This window comes from Andrena cerasifolii, chromosome 7 (genome assembly GCF_050908995.1).
Source record: "Andrena cerasifolii isolate SP2316 chromosome 7, iyAndCera1_principal, whole genome shotgun sequence".
In the NCBI taxonomy this organism is placed as follows: domain Eukaryota; kingdom Metazoa; phylum Arthropoda; class Insecta; order Hymenoptera; family Andrenidae; genus Andrena; species Andrena cerasifolii.
In genome coordinates this window covers 5932737-5947385 of record NC_135124.1, presented here as the reverse complement: position 1 = coordinate 5947385, position 14649 = coordinate 5932737, and the positions used below count along the sequence as shown (strand labels likewise).

Genomic DNA, 14649 nt, shown 5'->3' with positions numbered 1-14649 from the left:
CTGCCCTGAACCTATTGAGAAAGAAAAAAATCAAAATTATAAAAATGGCGGCTTAAAGCGGCAAATTTTAAAAAAACTTGATTTTTCGCCAGGGAAAAGAGCCATTTTCTTTTTTTTTTGTCAAAGCAAAAGTTTTCACAGACTTACGCGTAGGTTCAGGTCGTAACTAGACATGTTTCACATATGCTAAATTTTTTTTCAAATCGACTTGTACCTCCGTTTTTTCGCAATCACTGCAAAACGAAGAGGAAATATGATTCCGAGAAAAAAGCGTTTTAAGTTTCGAAAGAGGAATTAGTCTACCTGCGTGCGCACAGAAACGGTTTATGACGCGCTCAACCTTTTCGGCTGTAAAATCCTTAATTTTGCGAATTTTAACATAAACCAAACGGCATTTGACTCGGGAAGAGTGGTACTTTCGAAAAATACAAAAAAAATCGAGTTTCTGACTGCACAGTCCCCTTAAGGCGGCTGATCAGTGCGCAACGAATCTGGAGATCGCGGATTCGAGTCCCAGCGCCCGAGGCTCTCTTTTCCGACTCTTACAGTATATACTTTTCAAACAAATAAACTAAGCTAGCCGAAGGTGCACAACTCACCACACACTTCAAGTGATCAGCTGGCCACGCGTACATGCACATCTCCAAGAGTATAGTGAAGCATCCGAACATGTTTTACACCTTCCCTATCATTGGTTGCTTCTAATCAGAAAATTCCTGCACCATGATTTGCTTAAATTCACTGTTGAATGAAATAGCGTTACTACTCAACACAAGCATGCCGCTACAACAAACTGTAAAACTGATCGTAAACAACACTGCAGCGCAAAGGATACTTAATCGGAAGCAGGGAACAACTTGGTGGGCATATCTATGCGAAAATTACAGAAATCGTAGTAAGCTACGAAACACTACGCTATGGAATATTGTTTTTACCCCCTTAGGTGCATCTACTTTTTAAAATACTTGATCAGCATGGAAATAATCGATGTCGCCTTCAATTCCAACATCAGACACTCAAATCGAGCAGCACCGAACCAAATAAAAAGTGCGCCGAATGCGCTTTGAGACAGGGCCGCTCCGCACTGAATGGCGCAGATGTTCTGATGTACGTATGTAAACGATTGCACACACTCCAACGGAAATGGCTGAGACAAAACGAGTGGGGAAACCAAGTAACTAATTACGTACAGGTAAATCCATATTACCGCGCCCACATACAGTGTACGGCACTGGTCCACGTATTTTTAGAAAACTTCCCACTCGAGTGTCAAGGCATTCTTGACGCAGGCCATCATTTCCTCGACTACGTGCTATAACGAGACGTCAAATGACATAACTGTCTACCTTGCGACGATGCATCTGGTGAAAATGGCGATGTGGTCCCGGTTGGCGTACGCCCCGCCGAACAGAGGCAGACAGAAACACACCGAGTTGAATATCGACCAACCTTACAGGGTCTTGAGCGTAAGAATTTGAGGCGTGTTTGCCGTTGGTGGAAACGGCCACACGAGGCCCGTAGCTACGCTATTCCGGATAAACTCGATCGCATCCTCCGGCGTTACTTTGTTCATCATCAGTTAAGGTAAATGAATCCTCTCTATTTAACCTGCGGATTTATTGCGCTGAACTGTGGTCTGTCGACGGCTGGAATACCAATCCGACCCTCTAACAGCTACTGATGATCCACAGACCTGTATTTTTATACAATGGACTCCCAATGCGTGACTTGGGTATTACAGCGAATCGTAGGATACTGCAACGCTCAGTTAATTCTCAGGAAGTGTTACTCGCGGCTCTTTTCCATCCCCCGATCGCAATAATTAATTGGTTTCAATTATGGATCGTTAGGGAGCGTGTTAATAACCAGGTGCTAGGACTGTTGAACGTCTACACGAGATCTCCAAGAAACACACCAGCACATAAAGCAGCTTGTACATTCTTAATATATACACGTGTACTGTGAACATCTACATATGCGCGGTCATCGTTTTTTGCTAAGTGTTTCCTGTCTAGCAGTGAACAGCGGAAAATACAGGAATGATCAAACTATTTCGCGGAGGGGGAATAACCAATCAACGTCAAGGTGGGAAACGAACGGCGCATCTGCTCGCCACCGTCGAGCCAAACCAAGCCAGCCAACCGGCGAAGCTGTTGTCGACGCTGGTTGGCTGCGGCCTCATTTCCCTTGTATAGCTTGGTTTGGCGGTGATGACGCCATGATGGGAAACGAAACGGCGCCACCGTCAAGCCAAGCCAAGCCAAGCCAAGCCAAGACAAGTGAGGTTGCAGCCAACCAGCGTCGAAAACAGCTTCCCCGCTTGGTTAGCTTCGTTTGGCTCGACGGTGGCGCCGTTCGTTTCCCACCTTGGCGTTGATTGGTTATTCCCCCTCCGCGAAATAGTTTGATAATTCCTGTATTTTCCGCCGTTCACTGCTGTCTAAAAGGTTTTAATCGACGTCGGCAATTTCCACCTTTAAAGGCCGGATCTCCTAGCCGCGACGGCCGGCGGCGGTCCCACTAGTGCAATGGAGAAGTATGCATTTGTGTCTTCGTTGTGCTAATGGGACTGCCGCCGGTCGCTGCGGCCGATCGCGGCTAGGAGATCCCGCCTTTACTTTGCATAGATACTGGAAGCACGAATGATTGTTCGATGACAATGAAATCGAGCGTCTGTGTTCTTATGTGACACTGTCCGAACCACCCGAAACGGGCGCTACATGACGCTCCTCGACCTATCCGAACAGTCATCATGTGACGCTCACTAATTTATGCCAGCGCACCTCTGGAGATAGGAATGTGCAGCAGCCAGTCCTCGGGAAATGGGTCAGTCGTTTCCTCCGTGTACAAGTTAACTCGTGATCTCTTTGTCATTTTCTGTAATCCCAATGTAAAACTTTATTTATGTCACAAACAAATTTTGTACACCTTCTTTATGACGAGGTACCTCTTACATGAGCACAAATTGGGACATTCACCTTATTGGGGGGGGGGGGGGGGGCAAAGAAACTGCTGCGGTTGTTTATAACAAGAACTGGTACCACAAGAATGTTAAAACAGCAGAAAACGATTTCTTGTATAATATTGAGGTCTCAAAAGCTCGGAGCCATTCGTATTAGCGGTATTTTGCCGAAACTTCCTCTGTTTTACTACGCAACGGTAGTCTATCAGTTTTTATACCTATACCAAACGCTATCACAGTACCTATACCAATCGCGCTTCTTCACATAGATGCTCGATTTCACTGTCATCGAATAGTCCTTCCTTTTTCCGGTATCTGTTCAAAGCATTCACTTACTTCGCCGCATTGCGTGTAATGGTGGAAACTACCGACGTCGATTAAAACCTCCTAGACGGGATGCACTTAGCGAAACACGACGACCGCACATATGTATATGTTCAGAGTACACGTGTATACGTCAAGAATATACAAGCTGCTTTATGTGCTGGTGTATTTCTTGGAAAGTTCTCGTCTAGGCGTTCAGTAGCTCTAGCACCTGGCTAGTAACACGCACCCTAACGATCCATAAGTGGAACCAATTAATTATTGCGTTCGGGGGATGAGAAAGAGCTGCGAGTAACACTCCCCGGGAATTAACTAAGCGTTGCAGTATCCTACGAGTCGCTGTGATACGCAAGTCACGCATTGCGACTCCATTGTACAAAAAAAGATCTGTGGATCGTCAGCAGCGTTTAGAGGGTCGCATTGGTATTCCAGCCCTCGACAGACCACAGTTCAGCGCAATAAATTCGCGGGTTAAATAGAGAGGATTCATTTACCTTACCTGATGACATATAAAGTAACGCCAGAGGAAGCAATCGGCTTTATGCGGAAAAGCGTAGCTGTAGCCTTCGCGTGGCCGCTTCCACCGACGGCAAGCAAGCGTCAAGTCCTTGTGTACAAGATCCTGCAAATCATCACCGCAATCATCTCGTACACGTTCGCTCTGGCCCTGTTATATTCAACGTACGTGAACCGGCACGACACCTTCATTATCGCCAAATGCATCATCGCAGGTATTGCTGTGGCACAGCCCGGCGTGAATGCGACTATCGCTCTATTTCGGTATACTGAGTTTCAGGTAAGTCGTCTACAAAGTAGTTTCGTAACCCGAGGTAGATAGTCTGTCACCTGACGTCACGTTGTAGCACATAATCGAGGAAATGATGGCCTGCGTCAGGGAAGCCTCGACACGCGAGAGGGGAGTTTTCCAAAAGTACGTGGACCAGTGCCGTATAATCTATCCATGCGCAATAGCATGGTACTACATATGCCTAGGCAGTTGGGTGTTTGGCCCAATCTTTTTGCCTCAGCCATTTCCGACGGATGCTGAATACCCGTTCTCCACTGACTCCCTGTTCACGTATTCGATCGTTTACATGCATCAGTTTACAGTCGGCGTTCAGGTCGCAGCGGCCATGTCGCATTCCGGGTTCGCCGCGCTTTTGCTTTGGTTCACTGCTGCCCGATTCGAATGCCTGATGTTGGAATTGCAGGAAACGTCTAATGCTCGCACACTGATCAAGTGTATTAAAAAGCAGATACAGTTAAGAAGGTAAAGACAGTGTTAGTATGGTGTTTAGTAGCTTACGATTTCTGTAATTTCCGCATAGATATGCCCGCCAAGTTGTTTCCTGCTTCCGATTAAGTGTCGCAGCCGCGGTAGTACTGAGCACGCTCGGTCTCGCCTTTTCTTGCGTCGTCCTGATGTTGGTGAGTAACGTTATATATTTCAACTGTGAATTTAAGCAAATCATGGTCCACGAATTTTCTGATTAGATAGTGCTAACATTGGTCGAGAAGGTGCAAAACGTGACCGTATTCTTCACTATACTCTTGCAGATCTTCATGTACGCATGGCCCGCCGATAAATTGAAGGAAATGGTGAGTAGTGCACCTCTGACTAATTTTTTTGCTTGAAAAGTACCTACATACATACCGTAAGGGGGGGGAGTGACTTTGCGACACTTTTTGATGTTTTTCAAATAGCATACAAAAACTATACCTACATTATAATCCCGAACCAATACACCAGTTTAAGACAAAGCAATGATTACTTTTAAATGTCAGTGAGAAATAAATGTTTTACCGTATGAATAATACAGGGAAATAAAGAAGCAAAAAAGGAACCCCATTAGTCACAAAGTCACCTCCGCTTACGGAACATTTCTTTCCCTAATAACAGCTGTTGTTGCATAAACGCAATGTTAAATTTAAATTTATTTTAAGTAGGACAAATACGATGAAAAACAAAGCAATGAAAATTTTAGAGTTTTTAATCTAATGCCTGGCCGGTAATGGGTTAAGGGTAGCCTCCGGTCAAAAAATCGATTTTTTTGCATATTTTCATCCCACAATATCTCAAGAATGACCGGGTAAAATTTCAGAATGAAATTCCTAATGGTACAGATTTTACAGGAGTTCAGGGGGATTAACAGTGTGACGGCCTTAAAAATAGGTGTTTTTTGAGGATGGATTGTGACGCAGGTATAACAGATAGAAATGTGAATGTTCTTTTAATTAATAACACATTTATTGATCTAAAAAAAAAGAATTAAATTTTATTTTAAACGCGTGGAAAATAGAGCGCGCACGGGCAAGTCCCCGTCACAAGACGATCTCGTTCGGCGTCAAAAAGTACGTTTTTCTTGGAACAATTTTTCACGCATTATGGCCAGAATATAAAATGCAATTCTTGACCGAATCTAGAAATTAAAATGCGATTCTACTCGTAATTACACTGTCTTCCGCGCTACCCTCTGTTGCGAATTTTCATACACTCAATTTTTTTTACGAACTATTTTTGTGCGAAAAAACCCATGTTTTGGGGACCCTATTATTTAAACATTTGGCAATCATCGCCTATTTGTTTCTTAACACTGTCTGAAGGTAGCGCGATAACCACACATGTGTAATTAAGGAATATCTTTTGTCTTTTGATTTTGGATGATCCTGTCTAAAGGTATCGTGACGAAAGTGCAGGCTAGCTTTTTTTTACAACGATGCGGCACGCAATGCATATTAGAGGCAGGGGTTAGCAAAGATAAAATGAACAAATAGTTTTATACTCTATATTTGTAGCAGAATAAGGTGCAAAAAGTTTTAGACCCATACATTGTATAATTTTTTTCTAGAAAAAAAAACGCTTAGGTTGTGTCGGGGACACACACCACAGTTTTTGACGTGAATACTCGGATATTGAAGTAGTAAGTTTGATATTAATATTCAAGGATAATTTTATTGATTATAGGCCTATGATAGCTAAAGTATGAAACAAATGGCATGCAAGATACATCTAGATTTCTAGCGAATGTAAGATCAATGCTAGTTTTTCCAAGCGTGGTCTGTGATGCGGTTGATACGTAGGCTATGTTGAATTCTCTGCGCATGCATCAATGTTAGCCATCGAGACATTGGGATGAAGAAACTCACTTTCGCAGTTCTTACAAGCTCGCGCTTCGGGACCGGTGGTGAGCGTCTAAAGGCTGCCGTTCTAATGCGCGGCTAACGATTGCGCCACTAATGCAAGGGAGAAACAGATACATACTTCTCCCTTACACTAGTGGGACCGCCGCCAGCCGCCGCGACCGATCGCGGCTAGAAAATCCCGCCTTTAAGGACATGTTTAAAGGCTCCCCCAAACAAACGTGAATATTCGTGGCGGCAGCGAATCCGCCGCGGATCAGGTAACACTGCCCATACGCCACCACGTACAAAAAACTGCTGCCTTATCTGATCCGCGGCGCGGAGCGGATATTCGCGTTGGTTTGAGGGAGCCTGTATACGTGGCTGCTTATGGGCAGCCTTGTGTAAAAGCGAGCTTACGGAGTGGATAGGAGATCTGGTAGAGCGGCGTCGAGACACGGTTCCATATACCGCGAATTCATTTAGTGACGGGCTGGTACCGTCAAGGCCGGATCGCCCACCCTCGTCGATGGTCACCCCCGTGAGTGCGGTCCGTCCGCAAGCTGGCCCGGGCCTATAAAAAGCGGACGCGTACCCGAGAAACGGGGTTGAATCCAGGCGGGTTAATGCGTACCTTGAGGAGGCGGCCATCCAAAGCCATTCCCTCCTCCTTTGGGAGGAGACCCGTCTTCCTGGGCCGTGCAGGGTAGATGGTGTGGTCCTCCGGACCAGGTAGCAAGTCGGCCCTCCCTGCTCGACTCCGGCCATTGAAGGGAAGCTCTTAGACCCCGTGACAGCGCAGGGGAAAAAGATGCGGTCACACCGGGCGGCGCGGTCAGCCCTGGGGGAACTCCCGCTCTCCGATTTTTTGTATAGTGCCTATCCGAGATATAGTGACTTAGGTGTGAAGTCCCTCAGCGGGGTCTTACCCGACACCCTGCTGGGTACTGGCCGTTAAACGTGCCCCCCTACTACCTCTTGCAGGACTGTATTTAGAGAAGACTAGGACCAAACCGGGGCCCTAACAGAAAGTAAAACAGAAATTGAAGATACGGGTTATCATTATTAAAAGACATGAATTAAGCTTTGCTACTGGTTATTAAAAATTGTCTCATATTAAATACAAATACATTTTAGTAAAGTATATGTACTGCATTAGTAGAGTAGTGGAGAATTTATGAATTAATATAATAATTAATCAAAGCTTAACCCTTAGTATTATAGTGTAACACCCGTGTCACACGTTTGAAAAATTAGTGTGCGCCATTTCGGGGCATTTTCATTAACTTAAAAGCGTTGCTTTACTATTAGCATATGTAACAAGTATCCATATGGCAGAATCACATCCATAGAAATTCTAGTCTGATCCACTGTCTTGTATTAATGATTACAACTGTTAGTTTCGCCAGGACCACTGAAAGTACCAGGGAAATGCTAATTTTTTCTCTCAATTATTTTGGTTTTCGTTTTTGAATAAATTTGATGTCGAACATAATAATGTATGTAACACTGGTATAATATTCTGCAAAACGGAGCATTGGCTTAACATTATAATACATAGATACATTTATGCATGGTGTAAAGCTATCCATACTTTGGCATTTATGTAAAAAATTGTTACAGTAGGAATTTTTTGTTTATTTTTACGATGAAGTGTGGACAAAAATGCAACGATAAGAATTTTTCTGGGTAAAATAAAAAAAATCATGATACTAAGGGTTAAGTGATGTCTTTTAATAATGATAAACCGTATCTTCAATTTCTGTTTGATTTTCAGTTAGGGCCCCGGTTTTGTCCTGGTCTTCTCTAAATACAGCCCTGCAGGAGGTAGTAAAGGAGCACGTTTAGCGGCCAGTACCCAGCAGGGTGTCGGGTAAGACCCCGCTGAGGGACTTCACACCCAAGTCACTATATCTCGGATAGGCACTATACACTCACTGGCCGCATGGCCCGAGTGACGCCCGGGGCCCCGGCACGTGCCGCATGCTCCCCCCGCTATAGGTTGCAAATAAATCGACTAATCGACTATACTAATCGTGTCGGATCCGCTCCGCGCCGCGAATATTCGCGTTGGTCTGTGGAAGCCCGGAGGCGTTTTCGCGCAAAATCCCGTTATATCAATGACAAAGCCGAAATGGATCACACTGATGAATGTTATCGTTTACACAGAAACAAAATCGATTTTTCAGGCGAAAACGCGTTCACCGTAACCTCGACTTTTCTCGCTTTTTTCTTGCCGAAAGCGAGAACGAGTCGGTAGAACTGATAGCGGGTGGGGAGCGTTGCGGGGCGGACGCAATCAATGCTTTGCCTCGCTCTGTCTCTCGGGCGCGTGATATTCTTTGAATGCGCGGCGGAGTATCAGGCATCCGAGGTACGGAGCGAGACGCGGTGTCAGCGCGTCGTCTGTTTCATGCCGTTCCTCGCTCGAGTTTGGCCAAATCTAGTTTTTAACGTTTAAATTCTGTACTTTTGCGGACCCCCTACCCACGCTCACAGCGGTTACGGACTCGGTCTGAAGGTAATCTCAGGTACGGACATCCTTTGTCTACTCGACGCTATATTTATTTTTTGGAAGTTGCTTTTAGTTTTGAAGTTATAAGACGAAACATTATCTCCTAGATTTGACCGGGGAGTGCCGTTAACAAGCTAAGGTACCTACTTAGACTGATGTTCAATGTTTCGTAGAGTATGGCCGTATCGCAAGGTGCATACGAATCGGAATGGTACGCCCAGGCTGTGAGCATGCAGAAGGACATAGGCTACATGTTGACGCACCAACACCCAGTGACTCTTTCAGTCAGTGGCCTCATGCCAGAGCTTACTTTGCGTTACTACAGCGCGGTAAGGAATCATTGTGCTACAGCATATTTGTGTGGAAGTGGGTAGGATCAACCCCGTGAATAGCGCAAATAAAGATACCTATGATTTAATAAAATATAAAGAAAGATACAAATCAGTAAGGGCCTCTTATACATCGGCCGCACGCTTTACGACTACTGCCCATGCCACTGTCTAACACGTTCATCGCACTCAACATAACGTATCATGTGGGTTCATATCATACATGGCCGACTGTCATCTGAAGATATTAGTAATAATAAAAGAGTCAATAACTTTTCAGTACCTGTCGAATGCTTTCTCAATCATCACCACTTTACACGTTGCATTGGAGATGGATTAAACGTACGTAGTTCTAAACTCATAAACTTATTTACTCGTTGCTGAATAAAATCTCAACAGTACCTACTGCAAACTCTGTGTTTTGTACCTTCCAAAAAATCTGCGCTTGAGCGGAGCGAATATGCAGGAAAAGGAACATAAATTTGCAGCTAAAAGAATAGTGAGGAGAGGCGTTTTTCAATAACCACGTAGAGAATCATATTCAGCACTGGAGTTGACGGAGATTCACCGACGTATAATTTCAACCGCTTTAAACCATCACACTTTAATACTTCAACATTCAACGTTCTCTGATGTCTGTCATCGACAGTTGTATCTGTCATCAGTTACCATAGGCAAAAGGACGTTTTCTGCTATGGCGAAGTATGCATTATTTGAAATTACCTTGTCAATGATTGACCTGTATTTCTGGGCTAAGTAATGTAAGGATTGTATAATATAATATAATATAATATATTTGGCCATGTTAACTGATGGCAGAGACAACATCAAAGAACTTTCTGTGCGTATCGTGCTGGCAGCACGTGAGAATCTAAAGTCGTCGGTAGAAATCCGAAAATGTTCTCCAATTTCGTTGAATTTGGATGCTACCGATTATACCGACTTGATCAATTGGGACGAATGTCCAATAACTTCACCACCTATACTGGACTCTGTCAAAACCATCTGCCTGAAAAAAATGATGGCGGAGGGAGAGATCCCTAAATCCTGGGACTTGGAGACATACGCTTGCCACACTCAGGCTGTGGAGCGTATGGAGCTCGTAACAGAGGCATCCAGCAAAGTAATTAGAGTCCACGCAAGGGATAGCTTCATTCGGGCCAGCCTTGAGTCGCTTAGTCATATGCCCGCCTTTGAATACAAATCTTATGTTTCCACTTCACCAAGTCTATAAACCCGACTTCGAGTCTCCTTTCGCGATCAGGACATTTTTATCAAAATTAGCATCCTAGTCCACAAGGTAGGGTGGTTGGGGTGGGCTCGCAAGGAACTCCACATGCAGCCCCCTTCACGTGGTGAGTTCTGACTTTGTTGCCATAGGGTGGACGAAGGGCTGCAAGGTCATTTTTATACTTTTTGCTCAAATTTCGAAATGTAGGAGAAGGGGAACACTTATATTTGGTTGGTGACGCCGTGACGTCATACCAACGCTAAGCCAATCCAAGCCAAGTGACGTCATATATGCCAGTACACCATACTGGACCGCCTCGCAATCCTGGCTTCGCGCGGTATTCCTGACAACGCGGACGAGAGTGGGAGAACCCCGAGTGTACGCGACACGACCTTGGACAGCGCTGCAATAGATTCATTCTGTTTAGCTTATCGTTACAATAAAGAGGAACAACATTGAATATTCTGTTTTTCACTTTGTTCGACCTCTTATTGACATTTTAAACTCTTGGTTACTTCTTCATTACGTCACAATACTTCACAATTCTGCCGCATTGTTCAATTCATGTCCCACGGCCTCCACGGACTTCCCCTCTATTTGATATACAGATATTCCGGCTCCAATATACACTACAGTCTCAAATGATTTTTCGCGAAATGGAGTGCGGATATGTTTAATAATTTAATTGTAAAATTTTACAACCGTACATTGAGAATTATCCACATAATTTTAAACGAAATTACAGTTGAGAAATTCACTGTTGTGACGGTCACAATTATAAATATGTTTCTTTTCACATCATACCGATTGCACGATCATTCTCTAAACTACGCGCAGTCAGCGAACTACATACTCCATTTCTTCCTGTATCTCTCCGCAAGGCGTATTAATGATGGATAATCATTTTTAATTGCTGTATTGGTGTCATCTTTCTCACATCTGGCATATTTACGTAACTACTGAACAGGCTGACCTGTGTACCACACGTGGTTCCCAAAAATTAATCAGGCTGATCGGCCAGAGCATTTGGCCGGGGTCGCGGTTTATGACCGTACCTATTGTCCCGCGAGTCGGCGGTGGACAACGGTGCGTACAGTTGCGAAGTCACCATGGTACCAAGCACCAACAGAACAATATACGGATTAGCGAAAAGTTCGGCTTTGGTTCGCAGTGAATAATCTCTGACTCATTAAAGACGACGAAGGTATGTTCTTGATTGCCTTTTAGAAATCTGCCGAAGCTATCTTCGAAAATACGGAATTCCCGACTATAAACAGTAAATGAATTTTCGTTTCGTTCTTACCTCCCAGAGTCTGCATCGTTTGGGATAATTAAGGACAAACCATAAAGGCAAAATACAGCACAGAATACCTATAAAGACCCAAACTGTAATAAAATTTGAAAACATAACCCTACTGGAGTGTGAACAGACGCGTCGTGGGGGGAGGGGGGCACCTACACAACATTGCGACATATGAATGTATGCCTGCTGTTGTTTGTAAAAAAAAACAGGGATATACTACGGTGTGACCCAACCATCATAATGAACTGAAATTTTGAGGAGTTGGGCGGGAGGGGGGGGGGGATCTCTTATATAAAATTTTAGCTGCGGGTATTTGTTAGTTTCCGAGATATTAATAAAAAAATTTCGGCATAATACATTGAAATCTACCTATACAGACTTTACTAACACAACCATCATCTCGTCGCCGTCGACGATACAATGTACGATATTGACCTCATCGCGCAATGCTTGTAACTGCAGTCTCATTTTTAGTATTCCCAAACTTACATCGGTTCGATACCATGGTTTGCCCCTAGGCCCAGATCTACGGGGACGCAAGTAGGGCAATTGCCCAAGAGCGGCAAAATTGGTAGACAAATATCTACAAAAAATTTTATTCCGTGTAAAAAATATATTTTAAAATACTTATTTATGATTCAATGCAAAGGGCGGCAGAAATCACTTTTGCCCAGAGCGGCGGAAGAGCTAGACCGAGCCCTGTTTGCCCCCCGCACTAGTTTAGCCCCAACCAATACTAATACCCGGGATACTAATAACTCTGGGTTATTTATATTCGGTGAGTTTCGAATAAAATTTCTGCGTGTTATTGGAAACCAATTTTTCGTTTAAAATAATGTTTTGCCCATTCCTGAAAAAAACACAGTGAAACCTTTTCCAGTTGCCCCATATAATCAAGGGAAGTTCAGCAAGCTGGAAATTCGGCAAATTGGGAAACTTCGTATGCGAGTAGAGTAGTTCATCCGTAACGTAACTGTATATTTTGTTGGTGTCATAATGCAGTTTTTGGGGGTGAAATCACCCCTTGCAAAAGTGCAGAATTTTATTTTTTGTGAAGTGTCTCGGGAACGGTGAGAGATATCGGAAGAAATTTGAAACAAAAGTTACATCCTTTTTTACATCTACACAACTGCATAAAAATAATTATCGAAAAATTCATATTTATAAAGTTATCCCCACCACCAACCCTTAAAGTCAACTTGTCCCGGTCTCCCCTAGCCTTTACGAGGAAAACGCGGCTGAGTTACAATGCGAACACCCTGTATCGTGAAAGCGCCATCTTTTGATAATTAGCGAAATTAAATTTACTCCACCTTCCGATGATCGTGACAGAGCCTTCGTGGAAAATCAATCACACTCACAAGAACAGTACTTCCGCAAAAGACCGCGACACTTCGAACAGTTTCGCAGTGTAGTCTAGTTCGCTTCAGAATGTCGCAAAAGTAAGTTGAAGTGTGTAATATTGTGTACTCTTTAACATTTATTCACATTATCTTCACTGACATTCTCGTCTTTTTAGCAATTCAGAGATGAGTAACGAAAGACTAATTGAATTGGTGCGCGTTCATCCCGTCCTGTACGACGTGACAGACCCCAAATATCTGGACAGTGACTCCAAGACAAAGATTTGGAAACAGATAGGAGCCCAACTAAATGAAGAAGGTAAGTCACATAGATCTTATATTTTACAAAAGAATAACATGAAACTGTACAAAACTATAAACCTATTTCAAACACACACACACACGCGCACGCCCTATCATATCTTTAACACTACACTCCATTCACAAGTATTTACAATAAATGCCATTTAACCCTTTCCACTCAATCGCAACTCACACTCGTATTTCATTCACGCCATATAGATACAGCATGTCCGGTTCGTTTGTACGCACGCTATTATTTTTGTAACTATTGGAAAAGCGAAAACCTGTTCCATACAAAAGTTGTTTGATTTGATGGAGAAAACTTAATTACCGGGAAGCGTTAAAAAAGAAGGAGGGAAAAAGTGGGCAGGCCGCCAAAAATGTCAAAGCCTATAAGTATTCGGCAGAAATGTCTTTTTTAATAAAATTTTTTGGGGAACGAAGCACCATCGGAAATATTGGAAAGGAACCGATCGACAACATGGAGCAGGAACACAATGTTACAGACAGTGGAAGAGTCTGTCCAGGAATGCCATAGAGTGGAAGAAATAGCAACACCACCACCAGAACCATCACCTTCATTACCACCAACAATAGAAAATGCAGATCGCGAGGAAAATTACCAACCTCCGAGGAAAAAGAAAAAAGGAAGCACGGAGCAAACGCAAACGGCTGCCTCCCAAGCGTTGCGCTATTTAGTGGATAAGAAGTATGAGCAAACACATCCAGTGGACGCGTTCTTAAATGGGCTTTCTCACACCATGAAATCTCTCCCGCTACCTCAACAAAACCATTTAAAAACTGAAATGTTTAATTTAGTGCAACATTATGAATTGCAGTATTTGGCACAACCATATGGCACTGCTTATTGTTTCCCAGAAAACTGGTCAGGCGGTAGTTTTGATATGAATACATTGCCAAACAAAAGTGTCAGCCCCCCCCACACACACACACAAACAGCGCGTTAAGTAATGTAAGTCAACCACCATAATATAAATTTTACAGTAGAATAAGGATTTTTTAAGCGTACCCTCCCATCAAATCACTGTAGAATAGGCAATTGTTCGGATTTTATTTAAAAAAAAAGTGAACGTCATAGTGTTAAAAAACTTATTACGCTGTATTTGTACATAATCAAAATAATGATTTTTGTTCTTTACGCAAATAAACAGAAAATCCGCATCTGCGAAATTTATAACACCTTGTAGAATTATCTGAA

At 43.4% G+C, this 14649-nt stretch overlaps 2 protein-coding genes and 1 pseudogene across 3 annotated transcripts; 2 read left to right on the top strand and 1 right to left on the bottom strand.

Annotated features, from left to right (window-relative positions):
- Positions 1-931: 931 nt before the first annotated feature.
- Positions 932-1336, bottom strand: LOC143371207 (uncharacterized; annotated as a pseudogene).
- A 1667-nt stretch (positions 1337-3003) lies between these two features.
- On the top strand, positions 3004-9660 carry LOC143371511 (uncharacterized). Of its 2 annotated transcripts, none has more exons than XM_076816747.1 (6): positions 3004-4082; positions 4390-4556; positions 4615-4714; positions 4781-4885; positions 9095-9250; positions 9531-9660. In XM_076816747.1, the coding sequence occupies exons 1-6, from the start codon at positions 3789-3791 to the stop codon at positions 9588-9590; spliced, it is 882 nt and encodes a 293-aa protein (XP_076672862.1). In that variant the 5' UTR covers positions 3004-3788; the 3' UTR covers positions 9591-9660. The 2 variants fall into 2 exon arrangements, with proteins under 2 accessions (XP_076672862.1, XP_076672861.1); XM_076816746.1 differs by having other exon boundaries at positions 3006-4082; positions 4150-4556.
- A 2946-nt stretch (positions 9661-12606) lies between these two features.
- LOC143371206 (uncharacterized) lies at positions 12607-13968 on the top strand. The gene is made up of 3 exons (XM_076816159.1): positions 12607-13574; positions 13650-13663; positions 13749-13968. The coding sequence occupies exons 1-3, from the start codon at positions 13314-13316 to the stop codon at positions 13966-13968; spliced, it is 495 nt and encodes a 164-aa protein (XP_076672274.1). The 5' UTR covers positions 12607-13313.
- Positions 13969-14649: the final 681 nt, after the last annotated feature.